General features: G+C 40.2%; 1 protein-coding gene across 1 annotated transcript in view; it reads right to left on the bottom strand.

The window, feature by feature from the left end:
• The window catches only part of NELFA (negative elongation factor complex member A), a 38,790-nt gene that overhangs the window by 6,806 nt on the left and 7,690 nt on the right, over positions 1–24,294 (bottom strand). The window contains 8 exon segments of the mRNA XM_020992226.2: positions 2,671–2,936; positions 7,460–7,571; positions 8,183–8,271; positions 9,358–9,427; positions 9,558–9,688; positions 10,609–10,698; positions 13,394–13,555; positions 15,142–15,313. Coding sequence (XP_020847885.1) covers positions 2,671–2,936; positions 7,460–7,571; positions 8,183–8,271; positions 9,358–9,427; positions 9,558–9,688; positions 10,609–10,698; positions 13,394–13,555; positions 15,142–15,313 — 1,092 coding nt within the window.

Below are 24,294 nucleotides of genomic sequence, written 5' to 3'. Positions count from 1 at the left end.
CAAAGGCCTTATCCAAGGTCACATAAATTAATGGAAGAACCTGGAAGAAAATCTAGGTTCTCCAAATTCCATTCTAGTGCTTTCCCCACTACCCTGTTACCTCCAAATTTGTAATACTTTTTTAAAAATTAATTTCTTTAGATTTATCAACAATCACTTCCATAAGCTTTTGAGTTTAAAATTTTTCTCCCCCTCCCTCCCCTTTTCCCTTCCCAAGACAGCATGCAATCTGATATAGGCTATACATATACATTTCTATTAAACAGAATTTTCACATTAGTGATGTTGTAAATAAGAATTAGAACCAACAGGAGGAACCACCAGAAAGAAGAAACAAAACACAACTGAAGAAAAAAAAAAGCAAATAGTACTTTGATCTGCATTCAAACTCCATAGTTCCTTCTTTGGATGTGGATAGAATTTTCCGTCATGAGGCCCCTGGAGATGTCTTAGATCCTTGTATTGCTGAGAAGGGTTTTAAGTCCATCAATATTAGTCATTGCACAATGTGGCTGTTATTGTGTACAAAGTCCTCTTGGTTCTGCTCACTTCATTCAGCATCAGACCATACAAGTCTTTCCAGGTTTTTCTGAAGTCTGCATGTTCATTATTTCTTATAGCACAATAGTATTCTACTACATTCATATATCACAACTTGTTCAGCCATTCCCCAACTAATGGACATTCCCTCAATTTCCAATTTTTGGCCACCACAAAAAGAGCTGCTATAAATACTTTTGTACATGTGGGTCCTTTTCCAATTTGTATGATCTCTTTGGGATACAGCCTTAGAAGTGCTATTGCTGGGTCAAAGGGTATGCACATTTTTGTAGCCCTTTGGGCATAGTTCCAAATTGCTCTCCAAAATGGTTAGATCCAAATTTGTAACACTTGACAAAATACCTATAGCTAATGATATCAATCCCTATTTCTAGGACACTTTAAAGTTTACTAAGCCCTTTCCTCACATTTTTCTGATAGGCTAGTACATGTGCTATTAGCCCCAAGGGAGAGAAGAAATGAAGCCCAATGAGGTTAAATGAGCTCAGGGTAAGTGGCAAAACAGACTTAAACCCAGGTTCCTCTAAATCCATCAATTAAACCAAACACTAATTAAAATTAAAATCTACTTAATTAAATGCTTACTATGTGCCAGGTAATGTACTAAGTGTCAGGGATACAAGGAAAAGCAAAAAGTCCCTGCACTCATAAAGCTCACATACTAAAAGGGAAAAGAGGATGTAAGTAAATAGGTACATAAACCAGATGCATACAGAAGAGATGGGAGGTTACCTCAGAACTAGCTGCTGATGTGACCAGAAAAGGCATCCCGCGGAAAGTGCAAATTAAGAGAGCACAGAATAGTTTATCTGTCAGATTTATGGATAAGTGAAGAATTCAGGACCAAAGAAGATATAGAGAGTATTACAAAATGTAAAACAGATCATTTTGATTATATAAAATTAAAAAGTTTTTGCACAAACAAAACCAATATAACCAAAATTATAAGAAAAGAGAAAACGGGGAAAAAAATTTTGTAACAAGTAGCTCTAATAAAGGCCTCATTTCTCAAATATAGAGAACTAAGTCAAATTTATAAAAATGCAAGTCATTCCCCAATTGCTAAATGGTCAAAGGATATGAACAGTCAGTTTTCAGACAAATCAAACCTACCTATGGTCATATGAAAAAATGCACTAAGTCATTACTGATCAGAGAAAGCAAATTAAAACAACTCTGAGGCACTACCTCACACCTGTCAGATTGACTAATAGGACAAAAAAAGAAAACGCTGTATGTCAGAGCAGACGTGGGAAAACTGAGACAGTATTGCACTGTTGGTGGAGTTGTGAACTGATCCAACCATTCTGAAGAGCAACTTGGAACTATGCCCAAAGAGCTATAAAACTGTGCATACCCTTTGATCCAGCAATACCATTGCTAGGTCTATATGCCAAAGACATTTAAAAAAAAAAGGATCTATTTGCATAAAAATATTTATAGCAGCTTTTTTTGTGGTGGCTAAGAATTAGAAATAAAAAGGATGTCATCAGTTGGGGAATGGCTAAACAAGCTGTGGTATATGATTGTGATAGAATATTATTGTGCTACAAGAAATGACAAGCAGGATAATTTCAGAAGAACCTGGAAAGGCTTTTCCTTAGGAACTGGTACATGGTGAAGGGAACAGAACCAGAAGAATGTTGTACACAGTAACAGCAATATTGATTGTTTGATGAAGAACTACGAATGACTGAGCTAATTCTCAGTAATACAACGATCCAAGATAATCCCAAAGGACCAAGAATGAAGCATACTATCCACCTCCAGAGAAGGAACTGACACTGTTTGAAAGCAGACATAAGCACACTATTTTTCATTTTCTTTCTTCCATTTTTTTCTTTTATTTGAATCTTCTTGTAGAAAATGTTTCCGAATATGGAAATGTTTTACACAATTGCACATATATAACCTATATCTAAGTGCTTACCATGTCACGGAGTGGGGAGTGGAGGCAGGGATAAAATTTGGAACTCAAAACTTAAAATAATAATGTCTAAAAATCGGAAGGAAAAAATAAAAAAGAAAGTGGCTTCTAAGCTGAATCTTTACAGACTAGAGGAGGTCAGAGATTCTGAGGGGGCAGGTGAGGCAGGAGAGCAGACATACCGTGAGGGATAGACCTTTCTTGGGTTGCGGCTGGGGGGCTGGCTGGGTCTGTGGCACCACGGGAGGAGTCTGTGCTGCAGGGGCGACAGCAGGCAGGGTCGTAGGGGTCAGAGGTGAGGTAGGTGGAGCAGCAGCTGCAGGAGCAGGGTTGGCATTGCTGTTGTATAGGGGTGTCCTCTGCTTGAACTGAGCAGGAAGAGTAGTGTTTGCGGTTGCAGGCTCGTCTGGCTGCCGGATAGTCTGCAAGGTCTCTCGAGCCGAAGGAGCTGCAGGTATAAAGTTAGAGGAATCAAAGTATAATCTCATGCCTAATACAAACTTGCTTCTTAATATCAGCACTCAAAATTCACTCAGAGCTTTTCAAAAGAGGCAGAGGACTTTGCAGCTGAAAGAGCTGGAAGATGGGTGGGTGGACAGCCTGCTGGCATTTCAGACCCGTGGGGAAAGTCAGCTAGGATCAGTGCTGGCCTACACCTATCCTTCCCTCCTCTGTTTCTTGGGAAGATGTGGAGGCCTAACCCCCCTCCCTCTCCTCCCACCCCGCTAAAACAAAAAGATAAGGTCCTGTGGTTTCAAGCTTAGACCCTGGCTGGCACATGAGGTGCACACAAGTGAAGCCATGAAGATCTCAGGCAAGGACTGGATTCCACAGAAGTACAAAGAGTGCACAGGAGCAGCCAACTGTGACCCAACTGTCACTTACTGGTCTGGACGCCCACTGGGAGACAGGCCGGGGTGGGGGTGGGGGGATGTCTGTAAAATGAGACAGCTAAACTTGACTGGGGCTCAGGGCTCCTTCCGGCCCTCACTCTCTGATCCAAAGAGGAGGCATGTGCATAGGCTTTGACAGCAAGGCTCCATCACCAAGTCCTCACCCACTGCTTCACTCATCTGGGCAAACACTTATTAAGAGCTGATTGTTGAACAAGGTGGTAGGGGCCCATCAGGGAGCAGGGGAATGGCCCTGGCATTTCAAGGCTGAAGCCAGTGGTCTGAGGTCAGGCAGCACTTACACAGAGGGGAGATAGGGAAGCTGGGAGAACCTGAGGAGGATGAATATGGGTATGGGTGTGTGCATGTGCATGTGGGTGGGTGTGTAGATATGCACATCCATCCTCTTGGCATTCTCTTCTGAACTCACCTCTGGCTATCGCAGCTACACGTCCGTCCAATCAATGTGGCAATCTACAATGAGCTAGGAGTGTCATCAGCCCTAACAGGTCACATTCTAGAATGAAATGGGCTTGGGAGAGCATGAGAACATCTTTAGAGGAGGCCAAGTGTGAGATGTGTTCAGACCAGAAGAAGAGGCTGGCTGAAGTGCATGCTGCAGGAGAGCAGCATTTCCAGATTAGGCTGGAAAGATAAGGTGGCTCCAAACTATGGAAGTCCAGGTAAGGAATCTAACTCTCACTCAATCAGCAATAGCAAATCATAGGAGTCTGGAAACTTAATATGGGAAACACCTTTTTTCCCTCAAATGTTTTAAAACTGTTAGTCAGGAGAAATGTAAGAAGAGAGAGGGGAGAGGCAGAGCCAAGATGGCAGAGTAAAGACAGTGATTTGCTTGAGTTCTCCCCCAAACCCCTTCAAATACCTGTAAAAAATGGCTCTTAACAAATTCTAGAGCAGCAGAACCCACAAAAAGACAGAGTAAAACAAATTTCCAGCCAAAGACAACCTGGATGGTTGACTGGAAAGGTCTACTGTGCCAGGCTGGGAGAGGAGAGGAGTGCAGTTCAGTGTGGGCTGCAAAAGCAAAGACTAGGCCTCTACAAATCTGAAGCAGGACTCAGAAGACTTGAATCACTAGCAGAGGTAGCAATTTCCAGACTTCTCAACCCACAAACACCAAAGACAACTTAGAAGGCCAGTAGGAAAAGTCTGTGACTGTGGTGAGAAAAGCTCAGTCCCAGCCCCAGTTCTAACACAGCCCTGGGGTCGCTGCTTCTGGAGCTCTCAGCCCATAGAAGGAGGGGGGGGTTGAGCGGCTGATCAGGGAGGGATTTGCAGGGATCTCTTTGCTGGTGCTGAGGCAAGATTCTCTTGCTTTGCCTGTGCTTGGATCTGGCTCTTGGAGGAGCACTGATGTGGTGGTGAAGAGGGAATCCTCCTCATAGTTCAAAGGCAGAAAAGAGCGCTTGTGATCACTCATAGACTAGAGCACCAGCCAGGAGAGGAGTAAACACCTCGCCTTTAATCATGCCACCTTGGAAGAATTGACAATTTACAGGTTCCTAGAAATATCTCTGAAAACAGCTGCACAAAACCCTTAAAACTTGGGACAGTACACCCTCTACACTGGAAGCAGTAATTGGCTGGGAACATAATCAAACTGTGTAAAAAAAACTCAGACTACAGAATCTTACTTCGGTGATAAAGAAAATCAAAACATACAACCAGAAGAAGACAATAAAGCCAAAGCTCCTACAGCCAAAGCCTCCAAGAAAAATATGAACTAGTCCCAGGCCATGGAATAGCTCAAAAAAGATTTTAAGAAGCAAGTAAGAGAAATAAAGGAAAAATTGGGAAGAGAAATGAAGAGTAATGCAAAAAAATCATGAAAAGCAAGTCAACAACTTGCTAAAGGAGACCCAAAAAAAAATACTGAAGAAAACAACAACTTAAACAGACTAATCCAAATGGCAAAAGAAGTTCAAAAAGCCAATAAGAAGAAAAATGCCTTAAAAAGCAGAATTGGCGAAATGGAAAAGAGGTCCAAAAGCTCACTGAGAGGAAAATAATTCCTTAAAAATTAAAACAGAGCAAATAGAAGCTAATGACTATATGAGAAATCAAGAAATTATAAAACAAAACCAAAAGAACGAACAAATGGAAGACAATGTGAAATATCTCATTTTAAAAACTGACCTGGAAAACAGATCCAGGAGAGAGAATTTAAAAATTATTGGACTACTGAAAGCCATGATCAAGAAAAGAGCCTAGACATCATCTTTCAAGAAATTAAGGAAAACAGTCCTGATATTCTTAAACCAGAGGGCAAAACAGAAATTGAAAGAATCCAGCAATCATCTCCTGAAAGAGATCCCAAAGGGAAAACTCCCAGGAATATTACAGCCAAATTCCAGAGTTCCCAGGTCAAGAAGAAAATACTACAAGCAGCCAGAAAGAAACAATTCAAGTACTGTGGAAACATAATCGGGATAACACAAGATTTAGCAGCTTCTACATTATCGGACTGGAGGGCTTGGAATATAATATTCTAGAGGTTCAAAGGAACTAGGATTACAACCAAGAATCACCTACCCAGCAAAATAATCAATGTATAATCAATGAGGAGAAAAAACTGACATTCAATGATGTAAAGGAATTTAATGCATTTTTGAGAAGGGAGGGCAGATTGGGGGAAGGAGTATTCAGAATGCATGGGAGGAGGGGCAAGATAGGGAGATAATTTGGAACTCAAAGTCTTGTGGAAGTGGATGCTGAAAACTAAAAATTAATTAATTAAAGTTTTTAAAAAGAAAAAAAAAAGAAGAGAGATGAAATCAGAATACATAAATTCACTTGAGCTTATAGTTTCCTCTGCCCACTCCCTGCTACTGGGTCCTCTGGTAATCAACTTCCCTGCTCTTCTCATGCTCCTTTCAGCCCCCAAAGGTTATAGCATCCCTGGGTGGTGTCAGTCCTGGATGTGCCTTCCCAGGCATGGTCCCTTGCTCCTCAGTGCCAGGCCCAGACACTCCCTTGGCTGCCATCACTCGGCAGCCCCTTCTTGGAAGTTCACTTCATCTGTCTCTGTCACCCTATTCAGATCCTGGCTTTATCTGTCTACTGACCTGGATCATTCTTCTCCCTTGCCTGAGTTTAGCTCACACCCATACCTAGAGCCTGACTGAGGTTCTACAGGCCCAAAGGTCGCTCCCTACTCCTTTCTTACGGAGTTCAGTATCGGCTTATAGCATTCTTCCTCCTTAAGCAAGGCCATGGTACTTTTAGACTTCAAGCCACCTGGCTTCTCAGCCCACATACTTCATAGCACGTAACTTCAATCCACCTCAGCCACTAAGAGGAACTCTCAAACCCATGAAGATGTCACCACTGCCCATAACTATTCTACCTCCATGATTCACAGCTCTAAAACTCTTCTCTCAGATGACAACCTCCTCTCCTTCCGTCTCTCCCTCTGCCTGACCCCTCCTTAAGTATATTCTTCTTCACTGTGCCCACACAGCCTCACTCTCCTGGCAGTCCTGTCCATCTGTAGGTCCTCCCCAAAGCCCCACCTTTGGCTCTCCTACATGCATCCTGCAGAATACATCCTGGAGGTCACAACTGCGGTCTCAGACTACCACGTTCCCCATAACAACTACCCCAAACCTCTCCTCCTCTTTCCTCAAGCTTCTTACATCATCCACAGTATGTCTTTCTCCCAGAGGGGGATCTTACCTCTGATTTCCCTCCAGTTCTTTCTTCTCCCTAAACAAAACTCCCTCCTACCACTGCCTATTCTCTCTTTCTTTGCTCCAATCTCTGAGGGGAAGGTGGACCTTCTTCTTGCCAAAGCCAACCTGTCTACTTGGACCTTGACCATATGGGACTTGTGCTTTTGTTATTCCTAAAAGTTTACCATGTTACAGAATAAATTCATTTCGTTAAAGAACAAAAACAAACTTCATGGCTTTGTATGAATGGAACTGACCTGGAAGGATCTATTATAATAAGATACTTTTTCCTTCATCTGAATGAAAGAATACTTTTTAAGTGCACATAAGCTAGCTATCCAGTTAAGTATTCAAAGGAGTGATACAAGTAAAAGACCACTTGCCTGGCTGTGTTTCAGAGCTTGGTATGTAGGATGATGATGGAACCACACTTGGAGTTGCAGGCAAGTAGCTTGTAGAAGGTAGTGCAGGCTCATTGTTCAAAGAACCAAGTTTCTGTAAAAGTTTTTGCAATTCCTCATGAGTTATATAACTAACTACAAAAAGCCTGATCTTAAATTTTAAAAAGTTACATTCTCCCACAATTCCAAACACCTCCATTTGCTAGCCTCACAACTTCATATGTATATGGCTTCTAGCTTTCTGAAGCAGTTCGCCAGATATTGTTATCCTTGCAACAACCTTGAAAACAGCAGAAATCCGGTTTCAAAGTAAGATGATTTGTCATTGTGTGACCATAGCTAGTGGCAGAGCCAAGACTAGAAATCTTGTGGTCTTTCCTTCTGCTAGACTGAGAACGCTGGTTGATTTATTTGATCATTCTCAGAAGAGGAACAGGAGATACAACCCTCTCCTTCTTTAAGGGAAAAAATACAGTCTGCATCTCACATGTCAAGTCTGGGTCATGACCAGCCCAGAGAGGATCCTTTTCCATGTGAGCCGAGTGTCTTAAAATAAATGTAATGGTATACTCAATATTCTTTGATGGATTTGAATATCAATAAAAGTTCATGAGCTGAAGTCTAAAACTATACTTTTGTCAAAATAAAACTCCAGAGAACTTTAACAAAACTATCATCAAACATATAGATGATGCTGAGACCAACCTGGGTAGAGACAAGGCCAGCAGCATAATCAGGAGTAGCGTTTTCGACAACAGTTTCTTCTTTGGCTTGCTTTTCCACAACTTCTGTATCTATTGATGATTAAGGAAAAAAAAGGCCTAAGTAAACTATTTGTTAAATACTCTATACAACTAAGAAACAAATCCAATCTTTAGCTCCTTTCTAAAGAAAGTATAACTTTGAAATTTTTATGTACCATAATGTGTGTTCAGTTCAAGACTGTTTTGAAATCTTCAAACCAATTATTTGCTTAAAACCCAATTTAAACCTTAAGTTAACTTCTGAAGGTCACCCTCACATATTTAACAAAAGGCCCAGCCTAAAGCGTCACCCCATCTTTATAGTTACAAAAGCAGCTAGCATTTCTATAGTGTTCTAAGGTTCACAAAGGGTAATTTTTTTCAGTCTCAGACTAACTTTTGTCGCTAATTCACAGAACATTATCAATAAGAGAAGATAAATGTTTAGAGATAGTCTCAGATTGACATGATTCTCCACACCCTCTGCTCCTGTTCCCCTCCCCTCTTCCCCCCCACCATAATAGGCATAAGCAGGCTGCACACAGCCAGTCTCCAATGAACAGCTAAAATACATGAAGTGTTGTGAGAGATGGAGCAGTCTGGCAATCAGAAAAGGAGGTGAGGCTGTCACAGAGCAAAACAGCAGCACTAACAGAAGGATAACCTCAAAACTATACAACTGTCAACAAAAAACAAGTTAAAGACCTCCCTCCAGAGGATGGCAGTCTGCACCAAGGAGGACCCACACTGACGAGATCAAAGATCCACTATAATTTGTGGAAAAATAAAATATGAAAGATAAGTCTCTTTTTAGGGATGAAACAAATTACAATTGGACTGGAAGAAGTGCATGCTTTAAGGAAGTGCTTCAGTCCAAAAACAACTGAGCTAGAGGCCAGTTACAGATTCTAAGCCATTCCCTTCACAAACTGAGAGGCTTCCCCTTCCCCTTCTCTGGGTGTCAGTTTCCTTCCGGGCAAAGAGAAAAGGATTCTCCCCAACTCTGAAGTTCTGTAATCCTAAGATTCTACAGCTCCTCTGCAGCCTGGCATTTCCCCAATTCCTTGAAAAGCCAAAGTAAAATTTTCAAACATCCTTTAGTAGAGAGGAAGTGGGTCGTGAACCCATCATACACACCTAAAGTCTTTCTTCTTCTTTTTGCCTCTCGGCCTGCACCAACCATATCCAGCTCTGAAATATCTAGTAACTGCCAAAAAACCAAAATCCAAAACCTTTATTAAGACAGACAACAGCAAATAACATGACTTTGCTTCAAAGGCTACCAACTTGTGGAAGAAGAAAGAAATGCTAAAGGAAGTCCAAGACAATTTGCCTACCTTCACTCCCCGTTCTTTTCGTAGAGGGGTTCGAGAAGGGGGGATTGGAGTCCGGTTTCCAGCAGGACTAAAAACACTGGGTGTGGTTGGGCTTCTGAAAGGAGCCTGTTTCGGGATGCCTTTAAGAGGTGCTAAAAGGGGATAACAATGAGGGAGGGAGACAAATGGAACAATGGTAAGTAATGTTACAAGGCATATTCAAAAGCCCCACCCAAAGGTAAGATATATTTAACTGAAAATACCATTAACAGATAAAATAGCAATATAAAACTCTCCTGTTTAACTCTGTACATGTAGTCTTAGTGGAAAGCGTGGCTCTAAAACAGAAATGGGCAAACTACAGGTCATTTTTTGAGCTCAAAATGGTCTTTACATTTTAAAATACAATAAAACTATATTTTAAAACACAAAACATACTTACCTCATGGGCCGTACAAAAATAGGCAGGTGGAGAAATGGGAATGTGGCCTAGATTGCCAAATGACCCCTGCTCTAAAACAGGACTAGACAAACTTGAAAAAGCAAGTCAAGTGGTTTGAGGGCTCTGGATACCTTGGTGATCTGCATATAATTATTTGGGTGGCCATACCATACAATTATAATATAACACCAAGGCAATAACACCATGTCACCAAGCTACTGCTATACCTATGCACTACTGGAAATTCAATCTAATATGGTCCTACTATGAATAAGGCTAGATGGGCAAACTTGAAACTGAAACACACACCTCTCTTTACACATTCTGACACATCTTTGCAGGCAATGACTATATGTAAAGAGTTTATAAAATTCATCTTGTCTTATCATGTATAACTAATGCAGTTTAGTAAACTTATGCCAATTTTATGTTTCATAGCTTTTATGCATTTGAATTTTCCAAATGGGAAAAGAATAAATATCTTCAAATCAAACTACCATATAGGACAATGGGGCAACTCACAAACCTCTTCCTTATGAACACCCAGAGACAAGACAGGGATACTGCCTTCACTTGTGCCTGCAAACATTTTGCCTCCAATTTAAACACTAGAAGTTATGGAACTCTTACTTGTGGTATCAATTTTTTTGACCAATCCCCTTCCTTTGGCATGGAAAGGTACTCCAGCTGTTTTCTTGAGCTGCTGGGCAGTCTCTGTGGCTACGAAAAAAGAAAAGGGCGTGAGTCACAAACATCTATTCCTACAAAACTGCTTTTCTGAACACAAAGACCTGTCACTCATTTAGAAAGCAAGCCTGAGAAGAGCTTAAGGAAGCAGGTTTTTGTAAAGGAGGTCTTCACACTTAAAAATGGACCAAGTTACCGGGAATAGTCATTTGGAATTTGAATACTTTTTCCTGTGGATATATGTGCTAAGACCAGCCTAAAGAAACCTATTTAAATCATAAGAGTTGAGATATTGACTAACTACAACGAGAAAAGGGAATAGCCTAATGCAACATCCATTAAAAACAAAAAATAAAGCTGTCTGTGCGTTTTACTCCTGAATGCTAGTGCCTGAAAAACAAAATTAAACTAGAAGAGGTAATAAAAAGAAACTTCCAAAAAGTTGAAGAATGCAAAGGAAATTTGTGGGCAGTTTTTGGTAGCACTGATTCTTCAGTATTTCTAATTTCAACTCAAACCTTAATAGTTCTCTTTTCCCATATGGGCCCATCACTAGCATAACTTTTACATCTATCCAGACTGGTAGTATTGTCTTTTTTAGCTCACAAATGGAATGGAGTTGAATGAATGCAGTGCATACTTGTCAGCACTGAAAATGAGAACTAAACGTGATTTATCATCCCCGCCTCCCTCCTCCTCATAATCAACATCATTTTCCTAAGTCAATCCAGGCAACAGTAACAAGACATTGGACAGGAAACAACTGAGCTATGAAAAGAAGTAAAACAAAGGCACTGCATGCATACCACATCCCCAAGGCTAGAGAAAAGAGAATGAGGGAGTGATGGTCAGACAAACAGTTGTTGTATGAAAAGAAGGCCAGGGGCTGAGGGGGAAGCACGAAACCACTTAGCTATAAGGTACGTATAAAACATTTAAGACCTTTAAGGTTCTAAAGTTCCTTCTACAACAAATGTTTCTGTTAGCATATTTTATTCTAATTCTAGAATTCCAATTCCCATTTGGGATTAATTACCAGAATATTAAATTAACCAAAACATCTTATTCCCTTGACATTCTGGATAAACAAGTTTCTCGTAACACAATTCAATGCAAAATGGGGACAGATACAAAATCCAACATTTTTTCCTGCCTCTCCCCCAGTCAGCAATATCACCCACAACAGATTTTTATTTAGCTCTGACAAGTATCTGGAAAAACTAAGTTACAAAACAGTTCCCACTTTTGATAACTAGTAAAAAGCTTAAGTATCAAACTGAAATAATTTGTGGCTCAAGAAAAGCCAAAAGTTACAAAAATAAATAAGACCCTTTCCTCAATTTTCCTCAAACAGATTTGGAGCTGAAAGGGACCTTAGAATTCATATGACCCAAGACCCAATTTCACAGATTAGGAGAAAAAGGCCCAGAGAGGTTATGTGCCCAACCAAGGTCACAGGGGTAGTTAGTTAAGTGGAAGAATTGGCATTTGAACCCAATCTGTCAGACACCAATCCAGCACTCCTATACAGATTCCCCTAACTTAAATAAAGATGTTCTTCCAGGATAGGTATATGATACGGTAAAGTATTCTTTGAAAGGACCATGGCATAGAAGGCTGAGGATGGCTTTTGAGTCAGCTTGGGTCAAGTCCTTCCTCTGACACCATAGCTGTGGAAACCAAGGATGGATCCCAGGGCCATGCTCACAGAGCACTGTTCCTAAAGTTAGTCTAACAAGACTGCTATCTAACAAGAGCTCCTGCCTTGGACAGAGAGAGCTCCTTACAAAATCCAGCTCTGCTGGTGCTTCAGAAGTCTCAGTATTCATTCATGGAGCTAAGGCTCCAAGTAATTCTCCAACTTACAAAGAAGTTGCTCATTGGTGGAGGGAGTACCCCACATTAATAAAAGTCACATTTCTGGACCCAAACAAACAAAAATATTATTTAGGGAACTTTTAACTGAAAGTGAAGGTATGCTACTTCCTGTGTAATGTGGGCTCAAAGCAGAATTTTGGATTTTAGCCCAATCTCTATCACAAGCCCACTGTGGAACTTTAGGCAAGTCCCATACATCTCTGGACCTCAGTTTCTTTTTCGAGGCAATTGGGATTAATGACTTGCCCAGGGTCACACATCTAGTAAGTGTCAAGTATCTGGTCTGAGACTGGATTTGAACTCAGGTCCTCCCAACTCCAGGGCCAGTACTCTATCTACTGTGCCACTTAGCAGCTGCCTCTGGACCTCAGTTTCTTTATCTGTCAATTCAGTCCAATAAACATTTATTAAGGAAATACAACACTCACTGAGAATATAGAGATGAGTGAAAGCACACTTAGAATTCATGGAGTTTAATAACTGTCCAATGGGAGTTAGAAAAGATGATCTCTCTGGCCCCTTCCAGCTCAACCAAATCATATGACAACCTGCCTTGGCTTTCTAAATCTAAACCAGGAAAAGAACAAAAGTAGATGCTGAGATTTCCCGTTGTAAAGGCAACTTATTCTAATTTTACTTTTATGGGAAAATAAAGACCTGGTTGCTTTAATACATTCAAAGGAGCTTCTGAAACAGAACAAAAGGTCATCATACACCTGCACCAAGGCAGTCCTGTTTACTTTTCCCTTAAAATGTAAAACATTTCCCCATGTATAAAAATACAACATAGTGAGATTTATATCACACAAATTATAGGTGCCTGGTTTCCTAGATACACACTCACACTTACATTTCTGCAAGAGCTCTGCTCTCAAAGTGGCACTTTTCGGCTTTCTTTTCAACTGAAAATGCTTCACAGGGGGCGTGAGTGGTCCAGCAAGTGTGGTCAAGGCATTTTTGTTTAAGTACTGACACTCCAAAGGCAACATAGCAGATGCTTCACATTCACTAACTGTCAGTAAAGAGCCAGACAATACATTAGGAAACACAGTTCTCTTACAGTTGATATACAAGGTAAATCACAACAAAATTTGTAGTTTAAAATTATAATGATCTAACTGCATAGCAGAAAGATGTACTATCTCACCTACAAACTTCACATTTTGTAGTCACCTTCACCACAATCAATGAATCAGAAATTAATATAAGTAGTTCACCTTAAGTATATAAGTGTAATATAAGTAAATCACCTACTTTGGTGATTTCAGAAACAAACAAGAAATCAGTTAAATATATTACAGGCTATAAATCTAATACCCATAGCACCTACTAGTTTTGTAAATAATCTCTAGCACCTTTCGCTTCCAAAGAGGGGGTGCATAATTACACTGGTGTTCAAAAAATATTCTAGAGTAGCTCCTACTTAATCCTAAGGTTAGTATTTGTCTATCTAGTAAGGGCACCTTCCTTGAATACAGTACCTCACTGTCTCTCTGTCTAATAAGAACTTCTGCCTTGAACACAGTTCCTTACGAAATGAAACTGTGTTTATGTTTGAGAAGTCTTGTCATTTATCCACTAAGCCAAGGCTCATCAAAACCTCCATATATTAACAGCATTGATCAAGGAAGGAGCTCTTTAGTTGGAAGGCTGGAGGGAAATGGGACTACAACTGACCTTGGTAATACCATAAAGACACACAATTTATGGCTTTGTTCATTATTCTCCCTATTTCCTAACATGAGAAACTAAAAAGACTTGGATGCTTTAGGAAGGAAAACCAAAGTTGTTTTTTTTCTTGCTTTTTTGGGAGGTAGGGGAAGACTGATGGAGCTCTTTAACATTCCTAAGTCTACAGAGAGGCTATCCATTAGGAAGTCAGCATACAGAAGCCTCGGGAGGCAATATATAATTACTCCAGTACAGGGATGTTAAACATGCAGGCACAAACCTCTCTCTCTGCGTGGCTAATTCAACTACTTTAAAGTAAAAGAAACACAAACATCCAAGAAAGGTCAGTTATTGGTTTCCTCAATTGAGAAAATGTAGCACAGGAAAGGGAGATGGGGTCAATCCCATAGCAAAAACAAGGAATAACTGATGAACAGTGCAAGGTCTGTACTGGTACAAAGTACAGATCCTGACAGAAGTCGCCTGCAAAGACTCTATGGGAGATAGTGGACAAGAATCAGAAGATGAAGAGGCACAGCTCGCTTCTGATTGTTACCAAGAACAAATAACCACTCTGATGATATCACAAATTAAGTGAACTGATGATGACACAATGGATCATTAAGGGAGTTGGCTCACAGGATCTCTAAGAGCCCCTTCATGGCTATGGTTTTAAGTCTGGGATGTATCTGTAACCTTTGACAGACCAACTTAAAATACTACGTCTCAGGTTTTTATTTTGTACTCCCTAGGAGCAGTGGACTGTGTTTCTGGAGCACTTAAATCCTGTATTTCCCCTTTACTTATAAAAAGAAGGACTGCTTGAACTACAAGGTGTCATCTGTGACAAAAGTAGGACAACCCACTTTAAATGAAGAAAACATATGCCTACCCAGATCCCCCCAATTCAATGAAAACACAACGTACCTTTTTCTCTAAGCTCTCCTAAAATATCCTGAACATTGGGATTCTGTTCTTCAAGATCAAGGTTGAGTGAACCGGTATCTGGGAACGATTTTAAAATATCAGCTACCATTAAGACCCAAGGGTCTGAATCCAAGGTTGCAAGCTGGATAATTTCAGTCAATGCTCCTTTCATCTAAGGGAAAAAAAGGGAAAAAGGGAATCGGAAACAACTTTAAGCAGAAATGACAAAAACATACCAAATCTAATGTAGGAGTTGTACAAATGATGGCTAAGATGTATTCCTTACTCCAGATTATTTAATTAAATTAAAAGATGAATCAACTTTCTTAGCCTCTATTTTCTCACTGTAAGACATTAGTATTAGTTACAGACCAACTTCACAGGGAAGCAAAGAGGAAGCATTTAGTAAATAGTAAAAAGCACTACATAAATAAATGTAGGTTTTTGGTTTTGGCTTTTTTTTTTTGGCAATTGGGGTTAAGTGACTTGCCCAGGGTCACACAGCTAGTAAGTGTCAAGTGTTTGGTCTAAGTCCGAATTTGAACTCAGGTCCTCCTGACTTCGGGGCTGGTGCTCTATCCACTGCGCCACCTCGCTGCCCCTAAATCCAGGTTTTAAGTGTCCATTTGACAGTGGCTTTTTCCTATTGGACTGTTTGCTCTAAGGAAGACAGGGCTCTGAGGCTCCAAGACAGGGGCACCCACACTACAGAATTTCAGAGCTGGAAGGGACCTCAGGGGCTGTCTGGTGTCCCTCCATTCCAAGAAGACTCTTACATATAATGCAGTAAACAAGCAGTGCTCCAGCCTTTGCTAGAAAACTTCTGATGGGGATGGGGGGGAGAGAGAGAAGGAGGAGGCGGCAGTGGGGACCCAGAGCGAATCAGGGCTCTAGTTGTTAGGAAATGTTTCCTTACATCAAGCTTAAATCTGAAATACAGTTTTAGAGTCCACAAAAAGGATAGCAATGTTCCTGCTTCAGGTAACAGATTTAAAACCAGATAGTTCTACAGAAATAGGAACTAATTCTATTTTTTCATGATGACAGCAAATCCCAAACAATAACTCTTAATGCCAAAACTTTAATGAGAACATCAAGTCCCTTCTTCAGCCAATACTAGCAGCGATCCTTCTTAGAGGAATGGACCCCCAAAGAGCAAGAAAATATCATTATTGCAAAGTTGTGACTCTGCAAACACAGATAACTACTCCATTTTACAAATGTCTACCCATGAACCAGGGAGCCTAAATCATAAGAAGAAAAAAAGAGTAAAAAAAAAAAAGAGTTGTTTTAATCCTTTACTTCTGAAAAGTCACTTGCTCTGTATTTTAGCCAAAACCAAACTGTAGGATCTGAAAATCATACATGGAGTTAGAGCTGGGAAGGGCCATTAGAGAGCATTTAGTCCAGCCCGGTGATTTTACAGATTAAGAGGGCCTGCAGAGGTAAAGGGATTTGCCACACCAGTGGTAGCAAGTGCCAGAGCCAGGTCCTTCCTGTTACACTATGCTGCTTATCCAAAGACATAAAGCCTGTCAGAAAGAAAACAAACTTAAGCTAAGCAAAGTACCCAACTAAGCCCAAAGGGTTCGTTCTAATATGAAATAAAAGCAAATGCTAAAGAGATGTCATTATTGTTGCCTACAACAACACAGGTACATATCAAAGTCTGTACACACTGGACACTTCACACACATCTCTTCTGCATATGAGCACAACAAATTTCCGATCTCAATCTCCAAAATAAGAAATACTTTATGTCTGACTTTTGTTAAAGGAACTTTAAGAACCTACTTATTAATTAGACTATGAGCTCCTTGAGGGCTTGGACTGTCCTTTGCCTTTCTTTGTATCCCCAGACTTTAAGAGCACCTGGTACTAGTAGGTACTTAATAAAAGTTTAGTGATTATTTTCTTTTTTTTGGTCTTTGTTCTTCAAAAATTCTAAACTTAAACATAAAAAAAGAACATTTCTATACACACAGCAGAATACCAAGAGAATTCCAAAACTGCCCTCCTTGTCTATGCTTTCTTCTGTACCTCCTAATGTATTTCAAAGTTTCTACTCACTTCTGGTCTTTTTATCAAAAATGTTTGAAATCTCTCTATTCCAGTAAAGGTCCATTTTCCCCCCCATAAAATTATATTTAGTTTTGCCAGGATAAGTTATTCTTGGTTGTAATGTTATTTCTTTTGCCTTTTGGAATATTGTATTCCAAGATTTTCCCCTCATTTTTAGTAGAAGCTATCACATCTTATATGATTCTGATAGTAGTTTCTTGATAACTTCATTCTGGATCACGGCAATATTTTTTGAGTTCTGGATTTGGGCTATGACATAACTTGGACTTTTCCTTTCGGGGCTCATTTCAGGAAGCGTCACTTTGCCCTTTGGTCCTAATAGACACAGGCAAATTTCACTTATATTTTCTTGAAATATAGCACCCAAGGCTAATCTTCTTCCAGTTCTTTCAAGATCTTTTATTTCATTTTTAATCTCTTACTTAATTTCTTCTATGTGCTGATATAATCCTTGGGAAAATTCATTGTTTCCTTTGAGTATCTGCATTTGGAGGTTACAGAATTAAATTTGTAATAATTTTTGAGGCTGGTAGGTATTTTCTTTCACTTACTTATTTCTCTGGCTTTAGTTCCTCAACTGTGCCAGGGCAAAACTATTGCTCTCCTGTCCTTTTGTAAGAGGTAGTCAGCCCTGCTTCATCTTGTTTTGGGTTCCTGTGCTGACCTCCACCTCCATGTTTAGACCCCCCTGCATCTTTTAGGTTGAGAGTGGTATTAGATCCTCAGGGTCCTCCTTGGCATCTCAGGACAGGGTATTAGGAATCTCAGATCCCTTGGGCCTGAGCCTTCCCAGTCTGTATACTGGGGGGATGCAGTGGGAGGCACTGGTCTGTTTGCTGCCCCTCTCTGGGACTTCTAAGAGCTTCCTGAACTCTCTCCTCTCGCTGTCTTCAGACAAAGCCTTGTGCTGCTTCTCTGATCATGATGAGAGGCTATCTTGCAATGGCAGGATTTGGTTTAGCTATTTTTGCCTCAAGCAGGTTGGGGGCATGAAAGGGGCTTGCCTGGGGGCTTCTGGATGACTTTTTTGTAGTTTTGGTGTTGAAGATGCCACTTACTGTAGTTTCTCATTGGATTTGTTGATCATTATTCAGTCTGCTTTGGGGTTTTACGGGAGTAGGTATGTGGGAATGGGGCAGTCTGCCTCCTGTTCGGGCAGGCATCTTATCCAGAAGTGATAAAGTTTCATATTTACAGAATACGAAGAAAGTGAGTGCCTGAAACTGATGAGCTTTATAAAGAATTAGTTTGATGTGGTCTCTTCCTACATGTTTTCTTTGGTTGCTTGTTCCAAGGGAGAAACAACTGAAAAAATGTTTCATTTACTTCCTAACAGCTTTCCCTCATTTTAAGGAGTTGGCTGTGGTACAGCAGGAAAAAAAAACCACCAAAAAATGATAATTTGGGGAGTTAGGAGATTAAGATCTATCATTAATTCACTGTGACCTTAAGTAAATCCACAGGCAAAAAATACTTGGTATTCTGAGCAACAGCTTCTTCAAACACATCTCACTCCCTAGGCCTGTCAGGCATACATACTGCAGAGGAGGGCAGTATCTGAGGTTTTTTGAAATTTCTGTTTGTTAGTTTTTTAAGTGTATTTCCACCAGAAACCAGAATATTCTTTAAAAGCTCACCTTCCAACCACTCAAAAAACAACCATAGTAGCTTGTCAGTTTTATGTTGGGAGTTTCTGCCCCACAGCCATATGTACATGGTCACAGTTTCACTCTCATTTTAAAAAACAACAGATTAGTCATTGCAGTTTTTCACTGTTCATGTAACCCACGCTGAAGGTTTAATTGTTTCTTGACTCTTTCATACATTTCACTACTTTTAAGGTTTGTGGTGACTTTTATAAGAGTTGGGATCTTTAGATGCTGAGGCTTACTATGGGTAGTTTAAAAATAAACAGTATAAAATTACAAGGGCACTAGATAATATTTGTACTAGATAATAATTGTACTACCCAACCCCACAGGATCAGTGTGAGGATAAATGACATACTAGCATCTAAACTTATTTACCAGATATGACTAGTTAGCTCCTTTTCCGGAACTGTCTTTTCCCATTCGGATGCACATTTCTTAAGGGCAGTGACTGCCTTTCTCTTTTGCTACATTTGTATTCCCAGCTGTCAGCACACAGTAGGTGCTTAATAGACATTTCTTGATGGATTCCTTACTTCCATGACCTGTGATCTCATCAGAACAGATACTTCCTCCCCTGAAGCAGATCAAAACAGCTCTAAGAATTAGCAAACTAACTGTCTGAGTGTTGCTGTGGCCAAAAAGTGAACCAGATGACGGGCCTCTCTGAAGGTACCTCATGGGTCCTTTGGATGACAGACATGCTTGCTGACATTGGCTCTGAGCTTGGGAGAATCTGCCAAATCAGTATTCCCCTGGCATAAGAACATCTTGACATAATGATGCATCAGAAGAGAATTTTAATGAAGACTTTTAATCATCTTAAAACAACTCACCAGCTTTAATGTGTCTAGCTAGATGTTATAGTGGCCTATAGTTTAAAACAACGTACATGCCAGTTACATGCCAAGATGCAGACTTAGGTCTTCCGAATCCAAGAAGTCCAATGCTTTGGCATGGACAAGATATAAACAACTCAGTAAAAAAATACTCCCAGACCAAACAGAAGGATCTTAAGATCATTTGGTTTCATCTTGCCTCAACTTTATATACCAGGGGTCATCAACCTTTTTTTAACGGTAGGGGACTGCCTGCCTGTTAGGGATGGAGAGGGTTGGGATGAGAACCTAATTAAATTTTTTATTTAGCCCTTATTCCAATTAGATATTCATCTGAGTTGTTAATAGCAACAATAATAACATTTCTATAGCACCATAAGGTTTAACAAACTTAAAAATACAAATCTCTCATGAGAATATTACCAAGTCTCACCCTGGGAAGAGGGTTAGCCAGCCCCAAATCCATAGTGCTAACTACCACCCCTCTGAAGAAAGTACCTACTCCTCCAGTTTCCACTGTATCATTTTCTGACAGCTACTCAGAAGCCAACACAATGACTAGGAGGCCCTGCCTGAGAAAGTGAAAGCCTAGTCACTCAGCTCATTCTTCACTAACACCTTCCCCTCCTCCCACCCCACTCAGAGCAGCTGGTGGTACAGTGGACAAAGCTGGGTTTGAAGTCAGGAGGACCTAAGTTCAAATTTGACCTCAGAAACTTGCTAGCTGTGTGACCCTGGGAAAGTCAATTAACTGCTGTTTGCCTCAGTTTCTTCAAATTAAAAATGGAGATAACAACAGTACTTACCTCACAGGGTTGTTATGAGGATAAATTGAGATATTTTTAAAAAGCACTTAGCACAATGCCTACCAGGTAAGATAATATTTGTAAAAAACAACGCCTGCCATATAGTAGGTACCATATAAATGCTTACTTATTCCCTTCCCCCTTCCCTGTCAACACAGGCTGTCAGGCCCCCAAGGAACTACTGATAATACGCTAGAAATCTTCGTCCAATGGCTTTTGTTGTTGTTCAGTTGTTTTCAGTCATGTCTGACTCTTCCATGACTCTATTTGGGTGTTTTTTGGCAAAGATACTGGAGTGGTTTGCCATTTCCTTCTCCAGCTTATTTTTATAGACACAGAAACTGAGGCAAGCAGGGTTAAGTGTCCTGCCCAGGGTCACACAGCTAAGAAGCGTCTCAGGTCTTCCTGACTCCAGGCCCAGAGCTCTATCTACTGAACCCCCTAACTGCCCTCTATATTATTTTACTTGGAGATCTCATCAGCTCTCATGGATTCAGTTATCACCTCTACGCAGATTCTCAGATCTATTTATCCAGCCCTATCTCTCTCCTGACCCCTGGTCTCAAATTTTCAATGCCTATTAGACATCTTGAACTAGAAATGCAGTAGACATCTTAAACCCAATGTGTCCAAAACTAAACTCATTATCTTTTCCCCAAAACCCTCCCCTTTTCCTGCCAGACCTATTACTGCTGTCAAAGGCACCACCATCCTTTCAGTCAGCCAGACTCCCAACCTAGGTGTCATACTCAACTCCCGGCCCTCTCTCTATCATCCAAATCCTGTCAATTGTATGCCCACACAATTTCTCAAATATGCCCCCTTCTGTCCTCTGACCACCACCCTTACTGTGCAGGTGCTCATGAAACTCATCCCTGGAGGGTTACAACAGACTGCTCAGGTCTTTTCTCCACTATAGTCTATCATCCACTCAGCTGTCAAAGTGATCATCCTTTAAATTCAGGTGCCTCTCACGCCCATTCAATAAACTCCTGTGGCTCCCTATTATCTCCAGGATCAAATATAAAAACCTGCTTGGTTTTTAAGGTTCTTCATAGTGAGGTCCCATCTTACCTAGCCAATCTTCTTACATCTTGCCTGCCCTCCCCATGTACTCTTGATCCAGTGACAGTGACCTCCTTACTGTTCCTCAAGAAATCTGTCCTAACTCAGCGCATTTTTCGCTAGCTATGCCTGGAATGCTCTTCCCTTTTCACCTCTTCCTCCTGGCTTCCCCACCTTCCTTCAAGTCTTAGGTAAAACCCTACCTTCTGAAAGAAGCTTCCCTTCCCAGCCTGGGCACTGAAAGGTTAAGTGGTTTACTCAGATCATAAAGTCAGAGAAGGGATTGGAAGAACTGTGCTACCTCTCAACAAAAACAGAAAATAACAAGCCAGAGGACACACTTAAACACAGTACTGGTGAAACTATTACTACCACAGTTAGGTTGTCTGCTGGGAGGGGAAGCTGTTGACCAAGGAGGAGTTTTAGAGAAAGGGAAATTTCAGAAGACAGACCTAAATGGAATGTAGAAGTGGAGAGCTTTGGACTGAGAGGGAACGTCATAAGGGCCCTGGGCACGGAGGAGGAGAACTGGAAGAGAAAGCTACAGAGGGGATGATGGGACAGCTCAGGAGACTATTTTAGGGAAAATGCAAATGACAAGAAAATAAGCAAGTACCTCAGATGTGCAGTGGGTAGAGGGTGACCTCAGGAACAGGAACACCTGGGTTCAAGTTCCTCTTCTGACCCAAATATTTTCTGGATATGGCCAGTATAGAAATTTATTTTGAATAACTGTACGTATTTGTAAGGAATTTTGTTTTTGTTTTGCTCTCAGTAGGGAAGGCACAGAGGTGGGGAGAGTAAGTTAACTTCTTTCTTGTTTATTTTTTGGTTAATTTATCTAGTTCTGAGAGTTGAACTCAAAATCTTATGGGAGTGAATGCGGAAAACTAAAACTAAATAAATTTTAAAAATTATAATTAACAAGCAGAAACTAATGACTATGAGATATCAAGATATGATAAAACAAAAAAAAGCTAAAAAAAAAGAAGAAAATGTGAAATTTCTCATTGGAAAAACAACTGATCTAGAAAATGGATCTAGGAGAGATAATATAAGAATTATCGGACTACCTGAAAGCCATGATTAAAAAAAATGCCTGAACAATATCTTTCAAGAAATTATCAAAGAAAACTGCCCTGATATGTTAGAACCTGAATATATTAGATATATTAGAAACTGAAAAAATCCACTGATCATGACCTGAAAAAGGTCCCAAAATGAAAAACTCCCAGGAACATCATAGCTAAATTCCAGAGATCACAGATCAAGGAGAAAGCATGGCAAATAGCCAAAAAGAGACAATCATGTAGCTACACTCAGGGTTGCATGGGATTTGGCAGCTTCCATGTTAAAGAACCCGGAGGACTTGGAATATGATATTCTGGAGGGCAAAGGAATTAGGATTACCTACCCAGCAAAACTGAATATAATCTGGGGGGGGGGGGCGCACGCGGCGGCAGGGAATGGATATTTAATTAAATAAAGGACTTACAAGCATTTCTACCTAAAAGACCAGAGCTGAATAAAAAATTTGATCTCCAAATACAAGACTCAAGGGAAACATAAAAAGGTAAAAAAGAAACAAGAGAAAAACATGAAAAATTGAATAAGGTTAAACTGTTTATATTTCTACGCAGCAAGATAATATTTGTAACTCTTAACTCTATTACTATAAAAGCAATTAGAAGGAGTATATATAGACAGAGGGATGGATATAAAGTGACTTCGATGGGATGATGCCCAAAAAAACAAAATAAAGGGGTGAGAAAGAGAACTGAAATGGAAGGAGTGAGGAGATTGAATGGGATAAATTATCCCATATAAAAGAGGCATGAAAAAGCTATTATAATGGAGGGGAAGATGGGGAGGGGGAGCGGGAATAAAGCTTAAACCTTAGCCTCATCAAAACTGGCTCAAAGAGGGAATAATAACATACACATTCAGTTGAATATAGAAATCTATCTTACCTTATAAGGGAGTAAAAAGGTACATGGATAATAAAAGGGGGAAGGGAAACTGACAAAAGGGAGGGTATATTGAGGAAGACAGTGATCAGAAGTAAAACAACTGTGAGGAGGGAAAGGGTGAGAGAAGAGAATAAACAAGCGAAAAACAGCATGGAAGGGAAATACACAGTTATAATATAAGCGTGAATGAGATGAACTCACCCATAAAACAGAAGTAAATAGCAGAATGGATTAAAAACCAGAATCCTACAACATGCTGTTTACAAGAAACACATCTGAAGCAGAGAGACTCACACAGGATAAAGGTAAGGGGCTGGAGCAGAATCTATTATGCTTCTATTATGCCATGAAGCAAAGAAGGCAGGAGTAGCAATCATGATCTCAGACAAAGCAAAAGCAAAAAAATAGATCTAATTAAAAGAGATAAAGAAGGAAACTGTATCTTGCTGAAAGGTACCATAGACAATGAAGTTATATAAATACTATGCACCAAATGGCAGAGCATCTAAATTTGTGAAGAAGTTGAATGAGGAGGACATAGATAATAAAACTATACTAGTGGGGGACCTCAATTCTCAGAACTAGATAAATCTAACTAAAAAATAAACAAGACAGAAGTTAAGGAGGTAAATAAAATTCTGGAAAAGTTAGAAATGACAGATCTGTGCAGAAAACTGAATGGGAACAGAAAGGAATTTACCTTTTTCTCAAGCAGTATATAACACCTACACAAAAACCGACC

The sequence above is a fragment of the Phascolarctos cinereus genome, unplaced genomic scaffold (assembly GCF_003287225.1).
Source record: "Phascolarctos cinereus isolate Bilbo 61053 unplaced genomic scaffold, phaCin_HiC Scaffold_9;HRSCAF=440, whole genome shotgun sequence".
Lineage (NCBI taxonomy): Eukaryota > Metazoa > Chordata > Mammalia > Diprotodontia > Phascolarctidae > Phascolarctos > Phascolarctos cinereus.
The sequence above is the reverse complement of the archived record's forward strand: the minus strand, read 5'-3'. Positions and strand labels throughout refer to the sequence as shown.